This window comes from Thamnophis sirtalis, unplaced genomic scaffold (genome assembly GCF_051295495.1).
Source record: "Thamnophis sirtalis isolate CommonGarterSnake01/CBP01778 unplaced genomic scaffold, rThaSir2_p1.2 scaffold_15, whole genome shotgun sequence".
In the NCBI taxonomy this organism is placed as follows: Eukaryota; Metazoa; Chordata; class Lepidosauria; order Squamata; family Natricidae; genus Thamnophis; species Thamnophis sirtalis.
In genome coordinates this window covers 46423668-46446282 of record NW_028261395.1, presented here as the reverse complement: position 1 = coordinate 46446282, position 22615 = coordinate 46423668, and the positions used below count along the sequence as shown (strand labels likewise).

The following is a 22615-nucleotide window of genomic DNA, read 5'->3' as shown; positions in this document are numbered from 1 at the left end:
ATTTTGCAGTATCCTTTCCCCTGGAGTGGGGAGGGAATGGAGATTTTGCAGTATCCTTCCCCTGGAGTGGGATAGGAACGGGGATTTTGCAGTATCCTTTCCCTGGGGTGAGGAGGGAATGGAAATTTTGCAGTATCCTTTCCCCTGGAGTGGGGAGGGATTGGGGATTCTGCACTATCCTTTCCCCTGGAGTGAGGAGGGAATGGAGAAAGGAAGGAAAGGAAGAAGAAAGGAAAAGGAAGGAAGGAAAGAGAGGGAGGGAGGAAAGGTAGGAAGGAAGGAAAGAAGGGAAGGAATCAAGGAAAAGGGAAGAAGAAATGAAGGAGAGGGAGGAAAGGAAGGAGGGAGAGAGGAAGAGAAAGAAAAAGAAAGAAAGGGAGAAAGGGAGGGAGGAAAGGGAGAGAGGAAGCGAGGGAGGGAAGGAAGAAAGGAATAGAAAAGGAAAGAGGAGGGAGGGAGGAAGGAAAGAGAAAGAAAGAAAGGGAGAGAGGAAGCAATGGATGGAAGGAAGGAAGGAAGGAGGAAGAAAGCTGGGATTTATAATAAAAGGAATAATTCTGCTGTGGGCTCTTTCTCCTCCACCACTTTTCCAAATTTGGGGGCAAAGCTCCCCCTTCAACCGGGATGAACACCGGATCACAAAACAGGGGCCAAGAGGGCCGAACAAGCCAACAATGATGGCTTGCCCAAGAGGGAGCCGGAGTTGCCCCAGGAGGATCCTCTCGCTCCGCCGGGAAGGCCGGGCGTGTAATCCGGAGCGCCATTAGGCCCCATGATTACCTTCTGGATCACGGAACATCTATTTCTGCCCGTTTTCCGCGAGATTAATGAGGGAGCCGCCGCGGCAGAAACGCAGCGCAAACCCCGGTTTGATTTATTAGCCACTTAACGTGGATGAAGCTGCAAACGGCTTTGGAACAGCTGTTGGGGGGAGGGAGGAGCGGCTTCCCTCTTTACCAAGCAGTTTTTTTTCCGTGATTCGAACACAGGTCCGGCGGGGAGCGAGCGGCCTTAAGGCTCCACCCCCCCACCCCCACCCCAAATCCTCCGCGGCAAAAAAAAATAATCATGAAATTCTTTCACCTTGGATGCTCATTATACCATTGGTTTCGGCCCCACGGGCAGTCCTCGACTTACGACAGTTCGTTTAGTGACCGGAGTTGCGACGGCACTCGGGGAAAAGGGACTTTTTCCCCACATTTAACGACCATCGCGGCGGCTGTCACACACGATCGAAACACGGACGCCACGCCAACGGGGGTTGTGTTTACGACGGTCGCAATTCGAGGAGGAAGCCGAATTCGCTTAACGACCGTGTGACCGGCTTAACGATTGGAGTGATTCATTTAACGACCGCGGCAACGAAGGTCGTAAAAGAGGGGGGGGCAAACGCATTGAACCAATGTCTCAGTTAGCCGCTGGAATTTGAGGCTCGGTTGTGGTCTCCCCGACTTAATTTGCATTGTTTCGCTTCTATTTTTATGATCTCTTCCTGCTTATTTACGACTAATTTACTCCAGAGTTTTCGATTTAGGCCCACCTTTTGAATCATGGGCCGTCCTCCACTTACGACCCCAGAGGGGGGGGAAGAGGAAAAAGGAGGGGAGGAGGGAGACGAAGAGGAGGAAGGGGAGGAGGAGAAGGAGAGGGAGAAGGAAGAAGAGGATGTGATAAAGAAGAAGATGAGGATGTGATGAGGATGATATTTGGGGGTGGGGAGGCTGTGGGGGGCTCTCCCCTGGCTGATTCTTTGCATTCAGAGAGACACACAAACACCCCTCCCGTGCTCCCCTCCTCTCCCCATCTCTCCTGTTCCCGTAAGTATTCGTTTTATAACTGTCAGCTGGTGGGGGGGGGGAATGATGGGTAGAAGAGCTAATATCCCGAAAGATGGAAAGGAAATTCAAGAGGATTTTGATGGATGAAGGAAGCTGAGCTGAGAAGGCAGGAAGAAATATATATGAGAGAGAGAGAGACAGATAGACAGAAGACAGACAGACACAGACAGAGAGAGAGAAGCAGAGAAACACACACACACAGAGACGCAGAGAGAGAGGGAGACAGAGAGACAGAGAGATGCAGAGGGAGAGAGACAGAGAGAGAGAGACAGACGCAGAGACAGAGAGATGCAGAGAGGGAGAGACAGAGAGACAGACAGAGAGAGAGAGAGAAGCAGACACACACACACACACACACACACAGAGACAGAGAGACAGACAGACACAGACAGAGAGAGAGAGGCAGAGAAACACACACACACAGAGACGCAGAGACAGAGAGACAGAGAGACAGAGAGAGAGACACAAACACTGCGATAGAGACAGAGAGACAGAGAGAGACACACACACAGAGAGAGAGACAGACAGACAGACAGACAGACACACAGAGAGAGGCAGAAAAAAAACCACACACACAGAGACGCAGAGACAGAGAGACAGAGAGACAGAGAGAGACACACACACAGAGAGAGAGACAGACAGACAGACAGACACACAGAGAGAGGCAGAAAAAAAACCACACACAGAGAGATGCAGAGAGAGAGAGACACACACAGAGAGAAAGAGAGACAGACAGAGACAGAGAGACAGACGCAGAGAGAGAGAGAGAGAGAGAGAGAGATGCAGAATGAAAGGAAGAAAGGAAACCACGGGCAGGAGTAAGGACGGAGGATATCTGTTGTGGCAAGAGGGCTTGGGAAAAAAAGTAGAATTGTGGCACTGGAAGGGTCCCCAGAGGACATCCAGCCCAGCCCCACACTGCTTTTGGAACTACTAAGTAGTAGCCCAGGGGTCAAGTGAAATCTTTCCTCCTCCTCCTCCTCCTCCTCCTCCTCCTCCTCCTCCTCCTCCTCCTCCTCCTCCTCCTCCTCCTCCTCCTCCTCCTCCTCCTCCTCTTCCTCTCTGTAAACACCACTCCCTTCCAGCACTGATGATGTTCCCTAGTTGGGTCATGAAACATCTGCAAGGAAGCCACCAAGCTCAGAGAGCACCAAGGATTTCTCAAAAGGTTTTTTTTTTTAAAATAAATCATCATGTTGACAACGATTTTGGGAGGGTTGCATGAAAGATTGTGCATTGAGGGGCTGGGAACGTTACACATTCTGGGAATGTTACACATTTAGCAAGTCCTCAAGTTTCGTAGGCAAAACGTGTGCCTGACAAGGACTGGTGTGCTTTGCAAAGTGAACCCCCAACCCCCAATTTTTATTTTTATTTTGAAAAAAAAAGTTTTAATTTTTTAATGATGGGCACATGAATTCAATCAATTCAACACGTTTTATGTATGTTTCTGAAAGAAATAATAGTTAATAATGTTTGGCTAAGTATCACATAACAATTTGGGGGATTCTCAGCTTTACAAAAAAGAGCAAAATATACACCCCTGAATATTTTCAAAGCAGCCTTCAAAACTTGCCAAAGAATTATTCTAGCTTCAGAACAACTAAAAGTTAAAAAAAAATAAAGTATATTCAGTTCTCCCCACTTTAAAAAAAACAAAAACAAAAAACTGCCCACAATTTACAGCATTTCATTTCCTGGAATTCTTGGGTAGGAATGAAATGCGCCTATTATATATGACCAACTTCCCTTTATTTAATCATATTTACAATGCAAACATTTCTGCATTTCCATTTAAGGAGATGCCCTGCCACGAATAAAACCTCCACTGTCCTGCTATTTTTATTTTTATTATTTTTATTTTTAATTCACTGGCAAAAGCACCCCCTTCCTTTCCCGCCCTGCATTGGGCTAAAAGGGGGAATGGGAAGAAAAAGAGAGAGAGAGGGAGAGAGAGAGAGAGGGAGAGAGAGGGAGAGAGAGGACTATCTCTTCTCTTTGAGGTTTGAAATGCAGAAGAGCAATCTTCCTTGCCCAATGGGGAATTCTCTCTGCTTGGTGGAGGGGATTTTTTTTTTTTTTTTTGGGGGGGGGAAGCTTATAGAGGACGGGCAAAAAGTTGTGTTTCTTCTTTGAACAACTGTCTCCTTTGGTATCAAAGCCGACTTTGGGAAGTGATGTGTATGTGTGTGTGGGGGGGGATTGCGTCCCCCTCCCCAACATAACAAGACCATCCGAATAACTCATTAGCCGAGAAGAAGCTGAGGCAGACACTTTGGGGGAAATGCGATCGCTAATTGTGGCGGTTGTTTTAATCACTGGAGGCCAGCCTGAATTATACATGAATGGCCTTCAAACTTCTCCCTCCTTCTCCACTTTCGGTGCCTTTGGGAGTTACGCGGTGGCCACGTTCCAAAAACAGAAGGGTAGTTGAGGGTCTTTTTTGTGGGGGGGGGGGAAAGCATCTTCTTGGCTCCCTTTGGGTGATTCCGCTGGGGGTTGACTTCTGCAGGTGCCAACCTCTGGATGGTTCCATCCCCCAAAATCTGGAATTTTGATGCAGAAGCTCTTAAGTTGGAGGCTTCTGTTTTGGAAGGTCATGGCTGGAAGTTTTCAAGAAGAGACTGGACAGCTCTTCGTTCCGGATGGTCTAAGGTCTCCTGCCTTGAGCAGGGGGTTGGACTAGAAGACCTCCGAGGTCCCTTCCAGCCCTAGGATTCTATGATAGATAGAGGGATGGATGGATGGATGGATAGGCAGGCAGGCAGGCAGGTAGGCAGATGAGAGATAAGAGATTGGAAGGGGAGGAGAGAGGGGGAGATAATCGACAGGCAGGTGGATAGATAGATAGATAGATAGATAGATAGATAGATAGATAGATAGATAGATAGATAGACAGACAGACAGACAGACAGACAGACAGACAGAGACAGATAGGGATATTTAGAGAGATCATAGACAGAACGACAGATGGTAGTCGGTGGGTGGGTGAATGGATGGATGGATGGATGGATGGATGGTAGATAGATAGATAGATAGATAGATAGATAGATAGATAGATAGATAGATAGATAGATAGTTCATAGAACTACAGATGGTAGACAGATGGGTGGGTAGGTAGGTAGATATAATGATAGACAGACGAGAGATAAGAGAGAGGAAGGGAGATGGATGGATGGATGGATGGATAGATGGACAGACAGAAAGGAAGAGATAGAGAGAGAAAAACAGACAGACAGACAGATACAGAAGATAGATAGATAGATAGATAGATGATAGATAGATAGATAGATGACAATCAAACAGGCTGTCAGGCAAGACAGAAAGAGAGAAACAGAGAGAGAGAGGGAAAGAGAGAGTGGGAAAGAGAGAGAAAGAGAGGGAAAGAGGGAAAGAAAGAGAGAAAGGGAAAGGGGGGGAGAGAGATGATAGACAGAAAGACAGACAGACACAGTAGATAGATAGATAGATAGATAGATAGATAGATAGATAGATAGATAGATAGATAGATAGATAGATGCAGTAGATAGATAGATACAGTAGATAGATAGATGACAATCAGACAGGCTGACAGACAAGACAGAGAGAAAGACACAGAGAGAGGGAGAGAGAGACAGAGACAGAGACAGAGAGAGATGGGGGGTCTTTGGCCAGGCAGCTGAGAAGCCGATGGGGCCTCTGTCTTTCCAGGAAGGAGAGCTGTCAACCAAGGACGTCCCCCTGCGGAGGAGGGAGCTCTCTCCATCTCGTAAAACCTGATTGGGGTGAAGTTCTCCGCGGCCTTCCTCCAACGGCGGAGTCCAGGGCAGCATTAAGTCACAATAATGGGCCGATAAATATGATAACACCTCTAATAATCCCCATTAAACTAAAAGGCAAGACAGCCAAGATCTTCTCCTCGCCTTCCGGAGACCTTTCATAGCTATTCCTCAGCGAAGAGGGTCCCTCTTCTTCCTGTCCATCTCTCATCCCAACGACTTGGTATCATTTCCTTGTTTTATGGCCCAATTTTGAGACTGACCGTCCTCCCTTTGAAATTACTCAGTGTGTGTTTGTGTGTGTGTGTGTGTGTGAGCACGCGCGTCGAATCTGCCCTCTGATGCGCTGGTCCTCCCCCTCTCCCCCCCCCAATCCTGATCTCCTAATCCGTTTATTTTCCTGAAATAGATTTCACTTGGCATCCTGTGTCGAAAACAAAACAATTTAAGCACAATAATAATTCCGCCCGCTGCAAGAAATGGGTGAAATGCTCGCCATGCCCTCGTTCTTAACCGTTCAATGGCTGCGCGTTTTGAAGCCGTTGAAAATTTAAAAAGTGAGTCTAGATCACCCTGGAAGATCCGTCAATATATAACCACATCTCTCGTAACATCCAAGGTGCCTTCCAGCTCTATTCTGATTGATTGATTGATTGATTGAAATGGTCCAGGGTCTCCTGCTTGAGCAGAGGGCTGGACTAGAAGACCTCCAAGGTGCCTTCCAGCTCTATTCTGATTGATTGATTGATTGATTGATTGATTGAAATGGTCCAGGGTCTCCTGCTTGAGCAGAGGGTTGGACTAGAAGACCTCCAAGGTGCCTTCCAGCTCTATTCTGATTGATTGATTGATTGATTGATTATGTCTCCTGCTTGGGCAGGGGGGTAGACTAGAAGATCTCCAAGGTGCCTTCCAGCTCTATTCTGGTTGATTAATTGATTGATTGATTGATTGATATAGTATCTCCTGCTTGAGCAGGGGGTTGGACTAGAAGACCTCCAAGGTCCCTTCTGATTGATTCATTGATTGATTATGTCTCCTGCTTGGGCAGGGGGGTACACTAGAAGACCTCCAAGGTGCCTTCCACCTCTATTCTGATTGATTGATTGGTTGATTGATTGATTGATTGAAATGGTCTAGGGTCTCCTGCTTGAGCAGGGGGCTGGACTAGAAGACCTCCAAGGTCCCTTCCAGCTCTATTCTGATTGATTGACTGACTGACTGACTGATTGATTGATTGATTGATTGCAATGGTCCATGGTGTCCTGTTAGAGCAGGGGGTTGGACTAGAAGACCTCCAAGGTCCCTTCCAGCTCTATTCTGATTGATTGACTGACTGATTGATTGATTGAAATGGTCTAGGGTCTCCTACTTGAGCAGGGGGCTGGACTAGAAGACCTCCCAGGTCCCTTCCAACTCTGTTATTCTGACTTCAGAGGGCTAGCTCTACTAGGCCCATTGAGAAGAACACCCACCCCCCCAATCACTGCCAGTCTTTGCTGGGGAGGGGGGGGCGCAAAGCGGGCACTGCCCTGTCCATCTCAGCTCTGGCCCTTTGCCCTCGATCTGTCCTTTCCTTTGATGCATTGTCCAGGCCTGTCTGAAGGACGAGCAATTAATTGCCTCCCCAGCATCTATTCATTATTAAAAAAAAATAAAAACCCTCGTTAGTGCCGCTGCCTTTTTTCCTTCCAACCGAAACGTAGAAGCTCCCTTCCTTTTTTTTTGCCAAAACCGCTCCAGTGCCAACGCTAGCCGGGCCTTGCAACGCCCTTAATGAAACATTAAAACTCTTAATTACACCATTATCCTGTTTATTTTTATAAATAATTCCGCCGCAGTCATTAAAGTGGGTGAATTTGGGAAGGGAAAGACTTTCCGGAGAGAAATAGCGGCGGGGAGGGTTGGCTGGTTGTTAGCTGCGGGATTTTTTATCTTCCTGAAGAATATTCTTCTAACTTTTAGTAAGAACTCCAAGTTAAAATTATATAATTTATTTATATAATTATTATATATATATATATATATATATATAAATAAATTATATTCGATTATTCGATTCCCAAACATGGGTATGGCTAGCTGATGAGAGCTAAATAGCTTGAAATAGATCTATACTAGTCTCCCTTTATTTATTTATCAGCATAAATATAACATATATATATATATATATATATATATATATATATATATATATATATATATATATATATATATATATATATATATATATATATATATATATATATATATATATATATATATATATATAATTTTACTGGAATAGTTTAGTGTTTAAGAAATATCGGAATTATGGCAGTGATCAGGCTGAGCTGTCCGTGGTGCTGATAGGTTCCGTGGGTATCCTCATCCCCCCCCCTTTTGAATGCATATTTAAAAATGCAAGCTTAGTATAAAATACAAATTTTAGTATAAAATACAAATCGAATAGATTAATGAATAGTAGAAATACACCGAAGTGAGGAGTAGAGGGAAAGAAGAGGGAGGAGTAGAGAGGGAGTGAGAGGGGAATGTAAGGAGGGTGAGATGGAGGGAAGGGGAGAAAGGAATGTCTGAGGGGGAGGGGAAGTAGAAGAGGGGAATGTTGGAGGGGAGAAATGAAAGTTGGAGGGGGAGAAGAAAGGGTGTATGGAGGGTTGAAGTGTTACGTTGGTTTTCTATGGTGGAATATAAGATGAGTTGTGTTTACTGTTTTCTTAATTGCACAGTATATAAGTGATTGTATAAAATGAAAATGAGAACGAAATAAAACAGTCTTTAAGGGCAAAAAAAAATGCAAGTTTTTACTCTGGAGTAAGTGCTGAAATTCAACACACACACACACACACACGAAATTTTACGCAGCCCATCCCTGCCTCTCTCAGCAACTAAAGTATCGCCTGCATTTTCAAACCCGAAAGCCGCCCCATGGTAGTTTCGAAATGAGACGGGTGGCCGAGAAATTGAATGGATAAATCTTCCAAGCCTTGAGGACTAGAAACTTTGCGGTGCCTTTCGTATTTGAAAAGTTCACATTCTCAGAAATTACAACCTGGGTTTCCCCCCCCCCCACCGCCGAGGATGGCCCGAAGAATCAGGGCCATCTTTTAGTAACTTTTAAATATTCCAAAGGGTATCTTAAAATGGCCTGTTTGTATTCCTGGATTGCATTTGTGTCTAAGGAACATAATCATAATTTCAATATTATTATTTGCAATTCAGGCAGCTATTGTCAAAATGTTACTCTTTCTTTTTTTTTCTATCTGCGGCTTAAATTTTTTTTCTCGTGGAAGAAATCATCCCTGGTTTTACGGTTATCTGTCAATCTAATCTCAAATATTGAAATTCGGTTTGGGCTGAATCCTCCAGCTGTCACTCTGACAGATTCCGCTAATTTTTTTTTTTTTGAATTCAACTTTAGCTTCTAAAACGATCTTCCCCTTTTTATTTCAAACAGAAGAATGCAAAGTTTTGTTGGTTAAAAGGTGAATAAATCTCTCTCAAAAAAGGCAGAGTGCAGACCGTTGAAGGTAGCGACTCAAGTAGAAGGTTGTTATTCCTTTTAGCCAGTTTCATTTCTCACAGCCAAGGGGAAAATGTTCTTTTCTAAGAATAGGAATAGAATAGAATAGAATAGAATAAGTAGAGAATAGAATAGAATAAGGAATAGAATAGAATAAGGAATAGAATAGAATAAGGAATAGAATAGAATAAGAAATATAGAATAGAATAGAATAAGGAACAGAATAGAATAAGGAACAGAATAGAATAATGAATAGAATAGAATAACAGAATAGAATAGAATAAGTAGAGAATAGAATAGAATAAGGAGTAAAGAATAGAACAGAATAGAATAGAATAAGGAATAGAATAGAATAATATAGAATAGAATAAGTAGAGAATAGAATAAGTAGAGAATAGAATAGAATAAGGTGTAGAGAATAGAACAGACTAGAATAAGGAACAGAATAGAATAATGAATAGAATAGAATAAGTAGAGAATAGAATAGAATAAGGAGTAGAGAATAGAATAAGGAATATAGAATAGAACAGAACAGAATAGAATAAGGAACAGAATAGAATAACGAATAGAATAGAATAGAATAATGAATAGAATAGAATAAGTAGAGAATAGAATAGAGTAAGGAATATAGAATAGAATAAGGAGTAGAGAATAGAATAGAATAAGGAATATAGAATAGAATAGAACAGAACAGAATAGAATAGAATAAGGAGGAACAGAATAGAATAACGAATAGAATAGAATAACAAATAGAATAGAATAGAATAAGTAGAGAATAGAATAAAGGAGTAGAGAATAGAATAGAATAGAATAGAATAAGGAATAGAATAGAATAGAATAGAATAAGGAATATAGGATAGAATAGAACAGAATAGAATAGAATAAGGAATAGAATAGAATAAGGAATAGAATAGAATAAGGAACAGAATAGAATAAGGAATAGAATAGAATAAGTAGAGAATAGAATAGAATAAGTAGAGAATAGAATAGAATAAGTAGAGAATAGAATAGAATAAGAATGAATAGAATATTCAAGTGGTGAGAATTGTTGTGGCCTGTTGGCCGCCAGCCCCTCCATCATTCAAATCAGAGGAGGAGGAGGAGGAGGAGGAGGAGGAGGAGGAGGAGGAGGAGGAGGAGGAGGAGGAGGGCGTCTACATCAAGGCAACCTGAGAGCTCCGAGGGGGAAGAGGGAATGGAATTGGCAGAGAGAGAGAGTGGGGGAGCCTGGGCTGTCCATCAACCCTCAGTTGGAGAGTCAACAGCCCCCCAGGTCTGGAGGTGGCTGATGAGGAAGAGGGGGAACAGCTGAGTCCATTGTCTGACGTGTGGATGCTCAGGAAGCAGAGAGGAGAGGAGAGCAGTGGAAATCTACGGGCCGGTCCTTGGGACGGAAGAGCCACAGCTGCTAGCAAAGCCCCACCCTAGCTCTGGGGATCAAAGGCAGGGGGCGGAGATGAATAGATGTGGCAGGCAACTACTCATCTCGCAGACGGACGGACTTGTTAGCCTGCGGGGAGAGAGAAACCTTTTTCCCGCATTCCCAATTCAAGGAATCTTTGAGTTTACTTTGTCGTGTTTGGGGAGCTGGGTCAGAACAACCATCTTTGTGTCTCTGCTCTCTCCAGAATCCAGATATCGTGCTGGTGCACTACTTGAACGTCCCTGCTATCGAAGACTGTGGAAAGCCATGCGGTCCTATCCTCTGTTCCATCAACACCGACAAGAAGGAATGGGCGAAATGGACCAAGGAGGAGCTGATTGGCCAACTGAAGCCCATGTGTGAGTACCGCGACGGAGGGTGGGTTGGTGGGAAGGGAGCCTGGTGACCCGAGATGGGGAGAAAGTTCTTGAAGGCATCTAGGTATACTTGGGATGGACTAGATCTTCTGGACTAGAAGATCTCCAAGGTCCCTTCCAGCTCAATTCTGATTGATGGATGGATGGATGGATGGATGGATGGATTGAAATGGTCTAGGGTCTCCTGCTTGAGCAGAGGGTTAAACTAGAAGACCTCCAAGGTCCCTTCCAGCTCTATTCTGATTGAATTATTGATTGAAATGGCCTATGGTCTCCTGCTTGAGCAGGGGCTGGACTAGAAGACCTCCAAGGTCCCTTCCAGCCCTATTCTGATTGATTGATGGATTGAAATGGTCTACGGTCCCCTGCTTGAGCAGGGGCTGGACTAGAAGACCTCCAAGGTCCCTTCCAGCCCTATTCTGATTGATTGATGGATTGAAATGGTCTGTGGTGTCCTGTTAGAGCAGGGGGTTGGACTAGAAGACCTCCAAGGTCCCTTCCAGCCCTATTCTGATGGATGGATGGATGGATTGATGAGTTGAAATGGTCTAGGGTCTCCTGCTTGAGCAGGGGGTTGGACTAGAAGACCTCTGAGGTCCCTTCCACCACCAGCTGTGATGCATTCGTCCTCCCTTCCTCCCCCCTAAAAAAAACCCAATTCCTGATTTTATTTTATTTTATATATTTTTGCAAGCAGCTCTTAGCCTCCCAACAAAGTACGTTGCCCTGACCCACAATCCCCAAGGACAAATCTGCCAAAGCCCACCCACCCACCCTTTCACACACACACACACACACTGACAGACAGACAGACGGACAGATGGGGGAAATGTTGGTGGGACTTTTGGAGCAGGGGTTGACATCTGTCCAAGGGGAGCTTTGCAGCTGCTGGGGACGGTCTCCGGATTTGGAGATCTGCAGTGCGTCAGGAAGGGGAAGAGGAGAAAAGGAGGCCCATCAATGGCCGTAAATCTCTTTTATGCTCTGTGACGGAGGCAGGCGATTGGGGAGGGGGTGGGGGGGGGAGGTCTGCCCGATTCTTCTGCCTTTGCACGCTCGCACACCCCGAGAGAGAGACTCACGCACGCGCGCGCACACACACACACTTCCTCTTTCTCTCTCTTTCCCTCTCTCTCTTTCTCTTACCCCTCTCTCTATCCCCCCTCTCTCTCTCTGTCCCTCCCTCTCCTTTCCCCCCTCTCTTTCCCCCTCTTTCCTCTGGCTCTCTCTCTCTCCCTCTCTCTTTACCTCTTTCTCTTTCCCCCCTCTCTTTCCTCTTCCTCCCTCTCTCTTTCCCCCTCTTTCCTCTGTCTCTCTCTCTCTCCCTCTCTCTTTCTCTCTCTCTCTTCCTCTTTCCCTTCCTCTCTTTCTCTTTCCCCCCTCTATCCCTCCCTCTCTCTCTGTCCCCCCTCTCTTTCCTCTTGCTCTCTCTCTATTCCCCCTCTTTCCTCTGTCTCTCTCCCCCCTCCCTCTCTTACAGAGAGAGGGAGAGAGATTATATACATATATAGAGAGAGAATGCATATATATCCTTTTCCTGCCTTCTTTCCTTCCTCCCTGTTTCTTTCTTCCTTCTTTCCTCCTTTTATTTATTTCTTTCCTTTCCTTCGTTCCTTTCTCCCCTCCCTCCCTCTTTTCCTCCCTCCCTCCCTGCTTCCTCCCTCCCTCCCCCTTTTCCTCCCTCCCTCCCTCTCTTTCATTCCTTTCTCCCCTCCCTCCCTCTTTTCCTCCCTCCCTCCCTGCTTCCTTCCTTCCTCCCTCCCTCCCCCCACCCTTTTCCTCCCTTCCTTTCATTCCTTTCTCCTCTCCCTCCCTCTTTTCCTCCTTCCCTCCCTGCTTTCTTCCCTCCCTCCCTTTTCCTTCATTCCTTTCCTTCTTTCCTTTCTCCCCTCCCTCCCTCTTTTCCTCCCTCCCTCCCTCCCTCCCTTCCTTTCATTCCTTTCTCCCCTCCCTCCCTCTTTTCCTCCTTCCCTCCCTGCTTTCCTCCCTCCCTCCCTTTTCCTTCATTCCTTTCCTTCTTTCCTTTCTCCCCTCCCTCCCTCTTTTCCTCCCTCCCTCCTGCTTTCCTTCCATCCTCCCTCCCTCCCTTTTCCTCCCTCCTTTCCTTTCATTCCTCTCCTTCTTTCCTTTCCCCCCCTCCCTCCCTCCCTCCGCTTGCTGATCCGCGGACGTCCTTGGAGGCGTCTGTCAAGGGACCTACAGGAGGCGTGAAGGCGTCTCCATCCCATCTGATCAGGGAGAGGACAGGGATGCTGACGAGGCAGAAACCGGGCAGGGACGGACACGGCATCCACACCGTTGGAGACTTGCCAACGCCTGTGGGACGAAGCGGGGGGCTTCCCTGCCTTCCCCCCCCCTCCCCAAGAGCTCCAAATCAAGGCAGCCTCCGTTTCCAGAAGCAGAAAGCCCTAAAAAGCTGGATTCTCCCTTCCTTCTTCCACGTTCAGATGGATGGTCAAGAACCGATGTGTCATTCAGCCACAAACTCCATTTAGGGGGGGGAGGTTTCCTCTACCCCCCAACTTCCTCCCCAGCTCCTTGTCTCAAAAGACGGCGAAGGTCCCGTCCGTCGGAAGCTTCGAAACACATCTTGCCAAAAGCTCTTGGCTCAGAGCCAACACGAGGAGGGGAGGTTCCCAGCGAAGGGCTGTAAACAACCCTCCCTGCTAGAATTGAGTGGGGTTTGCAGCGGGGGGGAGGGGAGGAAGAGGAGGAGGAAGAAGGACTGTGGGGTCCTTGGTGCTCTCTGAGCTTGGTGGTTTTCTTGCAGACGTTTCATGACCCAACTAGGTAACATCATCAGTGCTAGAAGGGAGAAGGAGTTTGTGTGGAGGAGGAGGAAGAGGAGGAGGAGGAGGAGGAGGAGGAGGAGGAGGAGGAGGAGGAGGAGGACGACGACTGAGGGGTCCTTGGTGCTCTCTGAGCTTGGTGGTTTTCTTGCAGACGTTTCATGACCCAACTAGGTAACATCATCAGTGCTAGAAGGGAGAAGGAGTTTGTGTGGAGGAGGAGGAAGAGGAGGAGGAGGAGGAGGAGGAGGAGGAGGAAGAGAGGAGGGGGAGGACTGTGGGGTCCCTGGTGCTCTCTGAGCTTGGTGGTTTTCTTGCAGACGTTTCTTGGCCCAACTAGGGAACATCATCAGTGCGATAGTATATTATTGATTAATGTACTTTTACTACAGCGCTGATGATGTCACATAGCTGGGTCATGAAATGTCAGAAAGCTCAGAGACCAACAAGGACCCTTCCCTGCTCCTCCTCCTCCTCCATCGTCTTGCCGTTCCTCCTCTCTGCAAACCTCCCTCCTTTCTAGCCCTGATGATGTTCCCTAGTTGGGTCATGAGACATCTGTAAGAAAACCACCAAGTTCAGAGAGCACCAAGGACCCCACAGTCCTTCCTCCTCCTGCCCTCCTCCTCCTCCATCCTCTTCCTCCCCCTCCTCCTCTTCCTCCGTCCTCTTCCCACTGCTCCATGCAACCCACTCCCTTCTAGTTTTGATGATGTTCCCTAGTTGGGTCATGAAACATCTGTAAGAAAACCAACAAGCTCAGAGAGCACCCAGGACCCCACAGTCCTCCTCCTTTTCCTCTTCCTCTTTCTCCTCCTCCTCCTCTCTTCTTCTCCTCCTTCTCTTCCTCTTCTTCTTCTCCCTCTCCTCTTCCTTCTCCTCCTCCCCTCTGCTGCTTCTCCCCCTCCTCCTCTCTTCTTCTTCTCCTCTCTTCTTCTTCTCCCTCTCCTCCTCCTCCTCTCCTCTTCTTCTCCCTCTCCTCCTCCTCTCTTCTCCTCCTCTCTTCTTCTTCTCCCTCTCCTCCTCTCTTCTCCTCTTCCTCCTCCTCCTCCTCCCCCCTCCCCCTTCTCCTCCTGCAATGCAGCAGCCACAAGGTCTGGAGACCCCCCCCCCTTTCTACTGGTTCGTTGTTCCTAACCGTTCCGAACATAGAAGCTCTCTTTGTGCTTAGAACAATTTTATCTCAGAACCATATAAGTTGGAACAATTGTTCAGTGGAACAGCCTGCCTCTAGAAGTTGTATGTGCTTCATCACTGGGGGTGGGGGTGGGGTGGGGTCTCTTTAGAAAGAGACTGGATAGGGATGTGAATGGTATACAGTCACCCGCTTGAGCAGGGGGCTGGACTAGAAGACCTCCAAAGTCCCTTCCAGCTCTTTTATTCTCTATCCCGAGTCCCTACTCAAAATAAGAAAGTATTTCTTGACTGAATAATTCATCCGTGGGGTGAATTGGCCTCTGGAGTCATAGCTGCCCCAATGCTGGAGGTTTTCAAGAAGACCATTTTTGTCTGAAACATTATAATCTTGCCACCTGAGCAGGGGGGAGGCGTGGGCTGGACTAGAAGACCTCCGTGGTCCCTTCCAATTCCTCCAAAGATCGGGCTTCGAGACTCGTGAAGAATTTCCTCCTCTGCCAAAATTGCACCAGAGTTTTTTGGTTTCCCCCTCCCCTTTCAATTACTCAAAGCGGACGCCCTAACCCTCCGAGGTAGTTCCGGGACCCATAATCCTGGGGAGGATAGAATACGGGAGGGAGGCAAATGACCTCGGAAAGGAACAGCCGTTCTTGGCTTCCCACAGCTCCAGGCGCCTAGTTTTGCCAATCTCTTAGCACCATCGTGTGGCAAGCGGCGACATTATCCGCTCTATAGGTTTTCTCTTCCTATAGGGGATGAAAGGGGGAGGGGTGGGAGGGAGGGGGAGGGTCTGTCCGTCAGCATTGGATCTGCCTTTTCGGCACGAGGGAGAGTGGGTGAAGTTGGGCCACTCACCAGGGGACTGGGAGTTCTAGTCCCGTCTTAGCTATGAAAGCCAATTAGGTGATTTCGGGCCAATCACCAGGAGACAGGGAGTTCTAGTCCTGCCTTAGAAATGAAAGCCAACTGGGTGACTTTGGGCCACTCACCAGGGGGCTGGGAGTTCTAGTCCCGTCTTAGCTATGGAAGCCAATTAGGTAATTTCGGGCCAATCACCAGGAGACAGGGAGTTCTAGTCCTGCCTTAGAAATGAAAGCCAACTGGGTGACTTTGGGCCAATCACCAGGAGACAGGGAGTTCTAGTCCCGTCTTAGCCATGAAAGCCAACTGGGTGATTTTGGGCCAATCACCAGGAGACTGGGAGTTCTAGTCCCGTCTTAGCCATGAAAGTCAGCTGGGTGATTTGGGGCCAATCACCAGGAGACTGGGAGTTCCAGTCCCGCCTTAGAAATGAAAGCCAGCTGCGTGATTTTGGGCCAATCACCAGGAGACTGGGAGTTCTAGTCCCGTCTTAGCCATGAAAGTCAGCTGGGTGATTTTGGGCCAATCACCAGGAGATAGGGAGTTGTAGTCCCGCTTTAGGATTAGGATTAAGTACAATTTTTAAAAAATCACCCTAATACGGTGCCCTGCAGTCACGATAGATGTTATAAGAAGTTGGCAATCCTTTCATAAAGGCCGTTGCATGCCCGAATCCCACGGGTCAGTCTACTTGTCTCTAGGGTGCCCCTGAAGTGGTTTTAATTTTTTTGCACCCTTTGCCAAGAGACAGGGGTTGGTGGGTGGGTGGGTGGGTGGCTTCAGATCGCTTTAATTAACCTCATCCTATCCCACCCCCCTACCCAGCAAACTGAGGGACCCCCCTCCCTCCCTGCTGATTCATTCCACGTCAGGCCACTGAGTGTGACAAGTTTCAAAAAAACCATTCGGATCATGCTTTATATATTCAACAGGAGCAATTGGTGGGCTCAAAGGAGGTTCTTCAGCCCCCTACCCTGATTCCCCCCCCCTTCATGGAGGAGGGACGAACTCTTCAATCTGCATATTGGATGAGCCAAGGACAGTTGGTATAATTTGCATGACGCGTCCCCAATTTCTCTCCTTGCAATCTGTCACCCATCAGTGGTTTCTCATTTTATAAGGAGGAGATTCGACATTTGCAGTGGGAGGAGAGAGAGAGAGAGGAGAGAAAGAGAGAGGGAGAGACACAGAGAAAGGAGAGGCAGGGAGAGGAGAGAGAGAGACAGAGAGAGACAGAGAAAGAAAGAGAGACAGAGAGCAGAGACACAGAGAGAGAGGAGAGAGAGAAACACAGAAAGAGTGGAGAGGGAGACAGAGAGGGGGAGAGAGAAAAAGAGAGAGAGAGGAGAGAGAGAGACAGTGGAGAGAGAGAGAAAGAGAGAGAAATAGAGAGAGAGGAGAGAGAGAGAAATAGAGAGAGAGAGAGAAAGATGGGAGAGAGACAGAGAGAAAGAGAGAGGAGAGAGAGAGACAGAGACACACACAGAAAGAAAGAGATTGGAGACAGAGGGGAGAGAGAAATAGAGAGAGAGAGAGAGGGAGAAACACAGAGAAAGAGTGGTGAGAGACAGAGAGAGGGGGAGAGAGAAATAGAGAGAGAGAGGAGAGAGAAAGACAGTGGAGAGAGAGAGACAGAGACAGAGAGAAAGAGGAGAGAGAGACAGAAAGAGAGAGAAATAGAGAGAGAGAGAGAGAGAGAAAAGAGAGAGACAGAGAAAGATGATAGAGAAAGAGAGAGGAGAGAGAGAGACAGAGAGAGACACACATAGAGAGAAAGATTGGAGAGAGAGACCGGGGGAGAGAGAAATAGAGAGAGAGAAAGAGGGGAGATAGAAAGAAGAGAGAGAGAGAGAAAGAGATTGGCGAGAGAGACAGAGAGGGAAATAGAGAGAGAGAGAGAGACAGAGCAGAGACAGAAAGAAGAGAGAGAGAAAAGAGAGAGGGGAGAGACAGAGAGAATTGCAGTGGTGGGGATATTTAGCCCCCTGAAGTCCACCATATTGTTCCCTCTAAGAATGGTATGATAAGACAATCTTTGTCCCTTAGACAAACTCACTCTCTCTTTAAACCATCCTTGCTTTGCTTGGCGTATGGAATACAGGATGGCAGTGTTGGAAGGGACCTCGGAGGTCTTCTAGTCCAACCCCCTGCTCAGGCAGGAAACCCTATCCCGTTTCAGACAAATTGGTTATCCAATCTCTTCTTGAAAACCTCCACCCACAACTTCCGGTGGCAAGCTGTTCCACTGGTTAATTGTCCTCACTGTCAGGAAATTCCTCCTCAGTTCTAGGTTGCTTCTCTCCTTGATTAGTTTCCACCCATTGCTTCTTGTTCTGCCCTCAGGTGCCTTGGAGAATAGCTTGACTGCCTCTTCTTTGTGGCAACCACTGAGATATTGGAAGATGCTATCATGTCTCCCCTCGTCCTTCTTTTCATTCAACTAGACATCCCCAGTTCCTGCAACCGTTCTTCGTATGTTTTAGCCTCCAGTCCCCTAATCCTCTTTCTTGCTCTTCTCTGCACTCTTTCCAGAGTCTCAAATATCTTTTTTATAATATGGTGACCAAAACTGGATGCAAATATTCTGAGTGTGGCCTTCCCAAGGCCTTGTAAAGTGATATTAACACCTTATCTTGATACCATCCCTCTGTTAATGCAACCTAAGATTGCATCGGCCTTTTCGCCTGCTGCTGCGCACGGCGGGCTCCTATGGAAGGGATTGTCCACTCAGACTGCAAAGATGTATACGGCAATTTGGCTACAGAGACCATCGAAAATGATTTCACCTTATTCCTTGCGTCCAAGAACCGACATAAGTCAGAGTCACTTATGATGGCTTGTGATCCAGTGGCCATCTCTGCTTGAACTGAGGTTGTGGGTTGTGGGTTGAGGGACAAAGCGGAAGGAATGCCTGAACTCACACTTGTGTGTGGGTTTTTTTTGTCTCAGCAGCCGAGAAATGCTTTTAAGTTTTTATCCTGAGCTTTTCCTGGGGGGCAAAAAGACAACAACAACCCCTCACCATTTTCCGCACACCCGAGAAAGACTTTTCAGCAAGTCCGTTTAAGCAAACGTGTTGTTTTATACAAGCTGCCTTAAGGTTACGTGTCAATATTTTCGAAAGAGGGAAATTAAACACTGGAGGAATTTTAAGTTTTCAGCAAAGAGCAGAGGCTCTATTGTGTTACTCAGGTAAATTCTGGAATTCAGCCTGAGAAAAAACCAGGGGTTCTGTGCGTTGGATTGCTGTGTCTCAATCTTGGGCAACTTTTAAAAAGGGTGGACTTCAACTCCCAGAATTCCCCAGATAGCTATGTCTTCCTTTTCTGTCTCTGGAATGGTGGGATTGCAGCAGAAGGGATTAGAAGAGAATAAACAGGCATGCGATGGGGAATACGTATCAAAAAGGAGTGTGTTATCTAGAATGGAGGGATTGCAACGGAAGGGGTTATAAGAGAATAAGCAGGCACGCGATGGGGGATATGTATCAAAAGGAGTGTGCTATCTAGAATGGTGGGATTGCAGCGGAAGGGATTATAAGAGAGTAAGCGGGCATGCGATGGGGAATACGTATCAAAAAGGAATGTGTTATCTAGAATGGTGGGATTGTAGCGGAAGGGATTATAAGAGAATAAGTGGGCATGCGATGGGGAATACGTATCAAAAGGAGAGTGTTATCTAGAATGGTGGAATTGCAGTGGAAGGGATTATAAGAGAATAAGCAGGCATGCAATGGGGAATACGTATCAAAAGGAGAGTGTTATCTAGAATGGTAGGATTGCAGCAGAAGGGATTAGAAGAGAATAAACAGGCATGCGATGGAGAATACGTATCAAAAGGAGTGTGTTATCTAGAATGGTGGGATTGTAGCGGAAGGGATTATAAAAGAATAAGCAGGCGTGTGATGGGGAATACGTATCAAAAGGAGAGTGTTATCTAGAATGGAGGGATTGCAACGGAAGGGGTTATAAGAGAGTAAGCAGGCATGCGATGGGGGATACGTATCAAAAGGATTGTGTTATCTAGAATGGTGGGATTGCAGCGGAAGGGATTATAAGAGAATAAGCAGGCATGCGATGGGGGATACGTATCAAAAGGAGTGTGTTATCTAGAATGGTGGGATTGCAGCAGAAGGGATTATAAGAGAGTAAGCGGGCATGCGATGGGGGATACGTATCAAAAGGAGTGTGTTATCTAGAATGGTGGGATTGCAGCGGAAGGGATTATAAGAGAGTAAGCAGGCATGCGATGGGGAATACGTATCAAAAGGAGTGTGTTATCTAGAATGGTGGGATTGCAGCGGAAGGGATTATAAGAGAGTAAGCAGGCATGTGATGGGGAATACGTATCAAAAGGAGTGTGTTATCTAGAATGGTGGGGTTGCAGCGGAAGGGATTATAAGAGAATAAGCAGGCATGCGATGGGGAATACGTATCAAAAGGAGTGTGTTATCTAGAATGGTGGGGTTGCAGCGGAAGGGATTATAAGAGAATAAACTTGCATGAAAAGGAGTGTGTTGTCGGCAGGGAATGTTGCCAGTTGAAGTTCACATTTCTTAAAAGTTGCCAAGGTTGAGAAACATTGCATGAAATGCAGATAACAAGTTCTACAACCTCTCCTAGGCCGGCTGGCTGGCAGTGCCAGGCCTGATTGATTTTTGTGGGGCTCCAGGCCTTCTGGAGATCTTGTGACGGGGGCTCCGGGCGTCTCTGTAGCCACGGAGTCTTCTTCTCAACGGCTCTTCTGATCTTCTGTCCACAGTTCACGGCATCAAATGGACCTGCAGCAACGGGAACAACAGCTCCGGCTTTTCGGTGGAGCAGCTGGTGCAACAGATCCTGGACAGCCACCAAACGAAGCCGCAACCTCGGACGCACAATTGCCTCTGCACTGGCAACCTCGGTGAGCAGCAGAAGCTGGCCGGGTCTCAGTTGGAGACACAACCCCCCCCCCCCCGAAGAATTCCATTCATTGAGTTTACCGCATTCACATTACGGATGCTCCTTGGTTTACCACCAATCGCTTAGTGGCTGTTTGAAGTTACGACGGTGGTGTAAAAAGTGATTCGGGATAGGTTCTCACACTTACGACCGTTGTAGCATCCGCCTGGTCCAAGCTCTGCCACTTGGCAACCGACTCGTATTTACGACGGTTGTGGTGTCCCAGGGTCAAATTTCTGTTGCTAAAGGGAGACACTTGGGAAGTGCGTTCTGCCCCGTTTCACGACCTGACTTCCCGCCGTTGTTAAGTGAATCCCTGAAGATAATATGCTAGTCACGTGGTTGTTATGCGATTCCGTCTTTTTCCCCCATTTGCTGATCACATGACCCCGGTATACTGTGACCGCCATAGATACGAGCCAGTTGCAAATTGTACAATGGTTATAAATGTGAAAAGCAGTTCTATGTTACTTTTTCCAGTGCTGCTATAATGGTCACTAATGGTTGTAAGTCGAGGATTATCTTAATGAATCTGTTGCGGCCCGCTAGTGGAGCTGGGAGCAGATTCGGAGAGTGAGGAGGGTTGGGGAGGAAGATGGGCCAGTCCTGGAGTCTGGGGAAGGCTCTGAGGAGGACTCTGTGTCGGAGGCATAGAGGGGGCCAGGGCCGTCCGACAGTTATCAGCTGTCTTCGGAGTCAGACATCAGTGAGGCAGAAGAACAGCTGGAGCCTGTTCCCAGTGTGTGCATGTGCAGAGTGGCCAGACAAACAGCTAAAGAACAGGGGTTGACTTGGGAGGAAGGCCACAGGGGGACAATGAATGGCCCTTCCCAGAGGAAATAAAAGAGGAGCGACAGGGGAGTGGAGTTTGCAGGAGACCATTAGTTCGCTTAATTGGTTGGTGATTCTCCGAGGCTCCTTGCCAAGTTCTGCAGATCTCAGCCTGGCAGCTCTCCAAGCCAGATAAGGTCTGTGACTGTAAATCGTCCCTCGAAAGACTTTGTGAATGAGCAGAATTCGCAGCCCATTAATAAAAAGGGGTTTTTTGTCGGGACCAGGAGTTGGCTTCCGACTCTTATGAAGCCTCGGTCGGAACAACAGCCCGCTTTGAATGCGGCGGTTCACATCTCGCTTTGTTTTCCTCTTGGTGCAGGGGCCGGGAGCAGCGTGCATCACAAGTGCAACAGTGCCAAACACCGCATCATCTCCCCTAAGGTCGAGCCGCGGTCAGGGGGCTACAGCGCCCACTCGGAGGTGCAGAACAATGACGTCTCGGAGGGCAAGAACGAACACAGCCACAGCAAGTCCTGCAACCGGGAGAAAAGGAACGGCAAAGTGGCCAAACCCGTCCTGCTGCACCAGAACAGCACCGAAGTCTCCTCTACCAACCAAGTGGAAGTACCGGACACGACCCAAAATTCTCCCGTCTCCATCAGCAGCGGATTAAATAGCGACCCGGATGTAGCAGACAGTCCAGCGGTCACGGGCGTCTCCAGCATGGCGGTTGCTTCGGTGATGGGGAACCTGTCTCAGAACGCCACCGTTTTCATGTCCGATATCAGCAGCGAGGCCGTCTACACCATGTCCCCCACCGCCGGGCCGAACCAACATCTTCTCTCCTCCGACGCGGCGGCCCAAGGGCTGGTGCTGGCGGTCAGTTCCGACGGCCACAAGTTCGCCTTCCCTACCGCCAGTAGCTCCGACGGCCTTTCCATGTTGCCCGCCAGCGTCTCCGAAGAACTCGTCCTGTCCACCACGCTCGACACCAATAGGAAGATCCCGGAAACCACGATGAATTTCGACCCGGATTGCTTCCTTAACAACCCCAAGCAAGGGCAGACGTACGGAGGAGGAGGTCCCAAGGGGGAAGGTCTCAACGCCAACATCCGACAATCGCCCACCACGGACCGGGGCTTCAACTTCAACACGGCCCTCGCCAAGGAGATCAAGATAGAAGACACGTCCTTCG

The 22615-nt window shown here is 47.6% G+C and overlaps 1 protein-coding gene across 1 annotated transcript in view; it reads left to right on the top strand.

The window, feature by feature from the left end:
- Window positions 1-22615, top strand: part of CAMTA1 (calmodulin binding transcription activator 1) — a gene marked incomplete in the record, with an annotated part of 220140 nt that overhangs the window by 158825 nt on the left and 38700 nt on the right. Inside the window, 3 exon segments of the mRNA XM_087702256.1 lie at window positions 10748-10901; window positions 20468-20608; window positions 21800-22615. The exon segment at window positions 21800-22615 is cut by the window's right edge and continues 1046 nt beyond it. Coding sequence (XP_087558382.1) covers window positions 10748-10901; window positions 20468-20608; window positions 21800-22615 — 1111 coding nt within the window.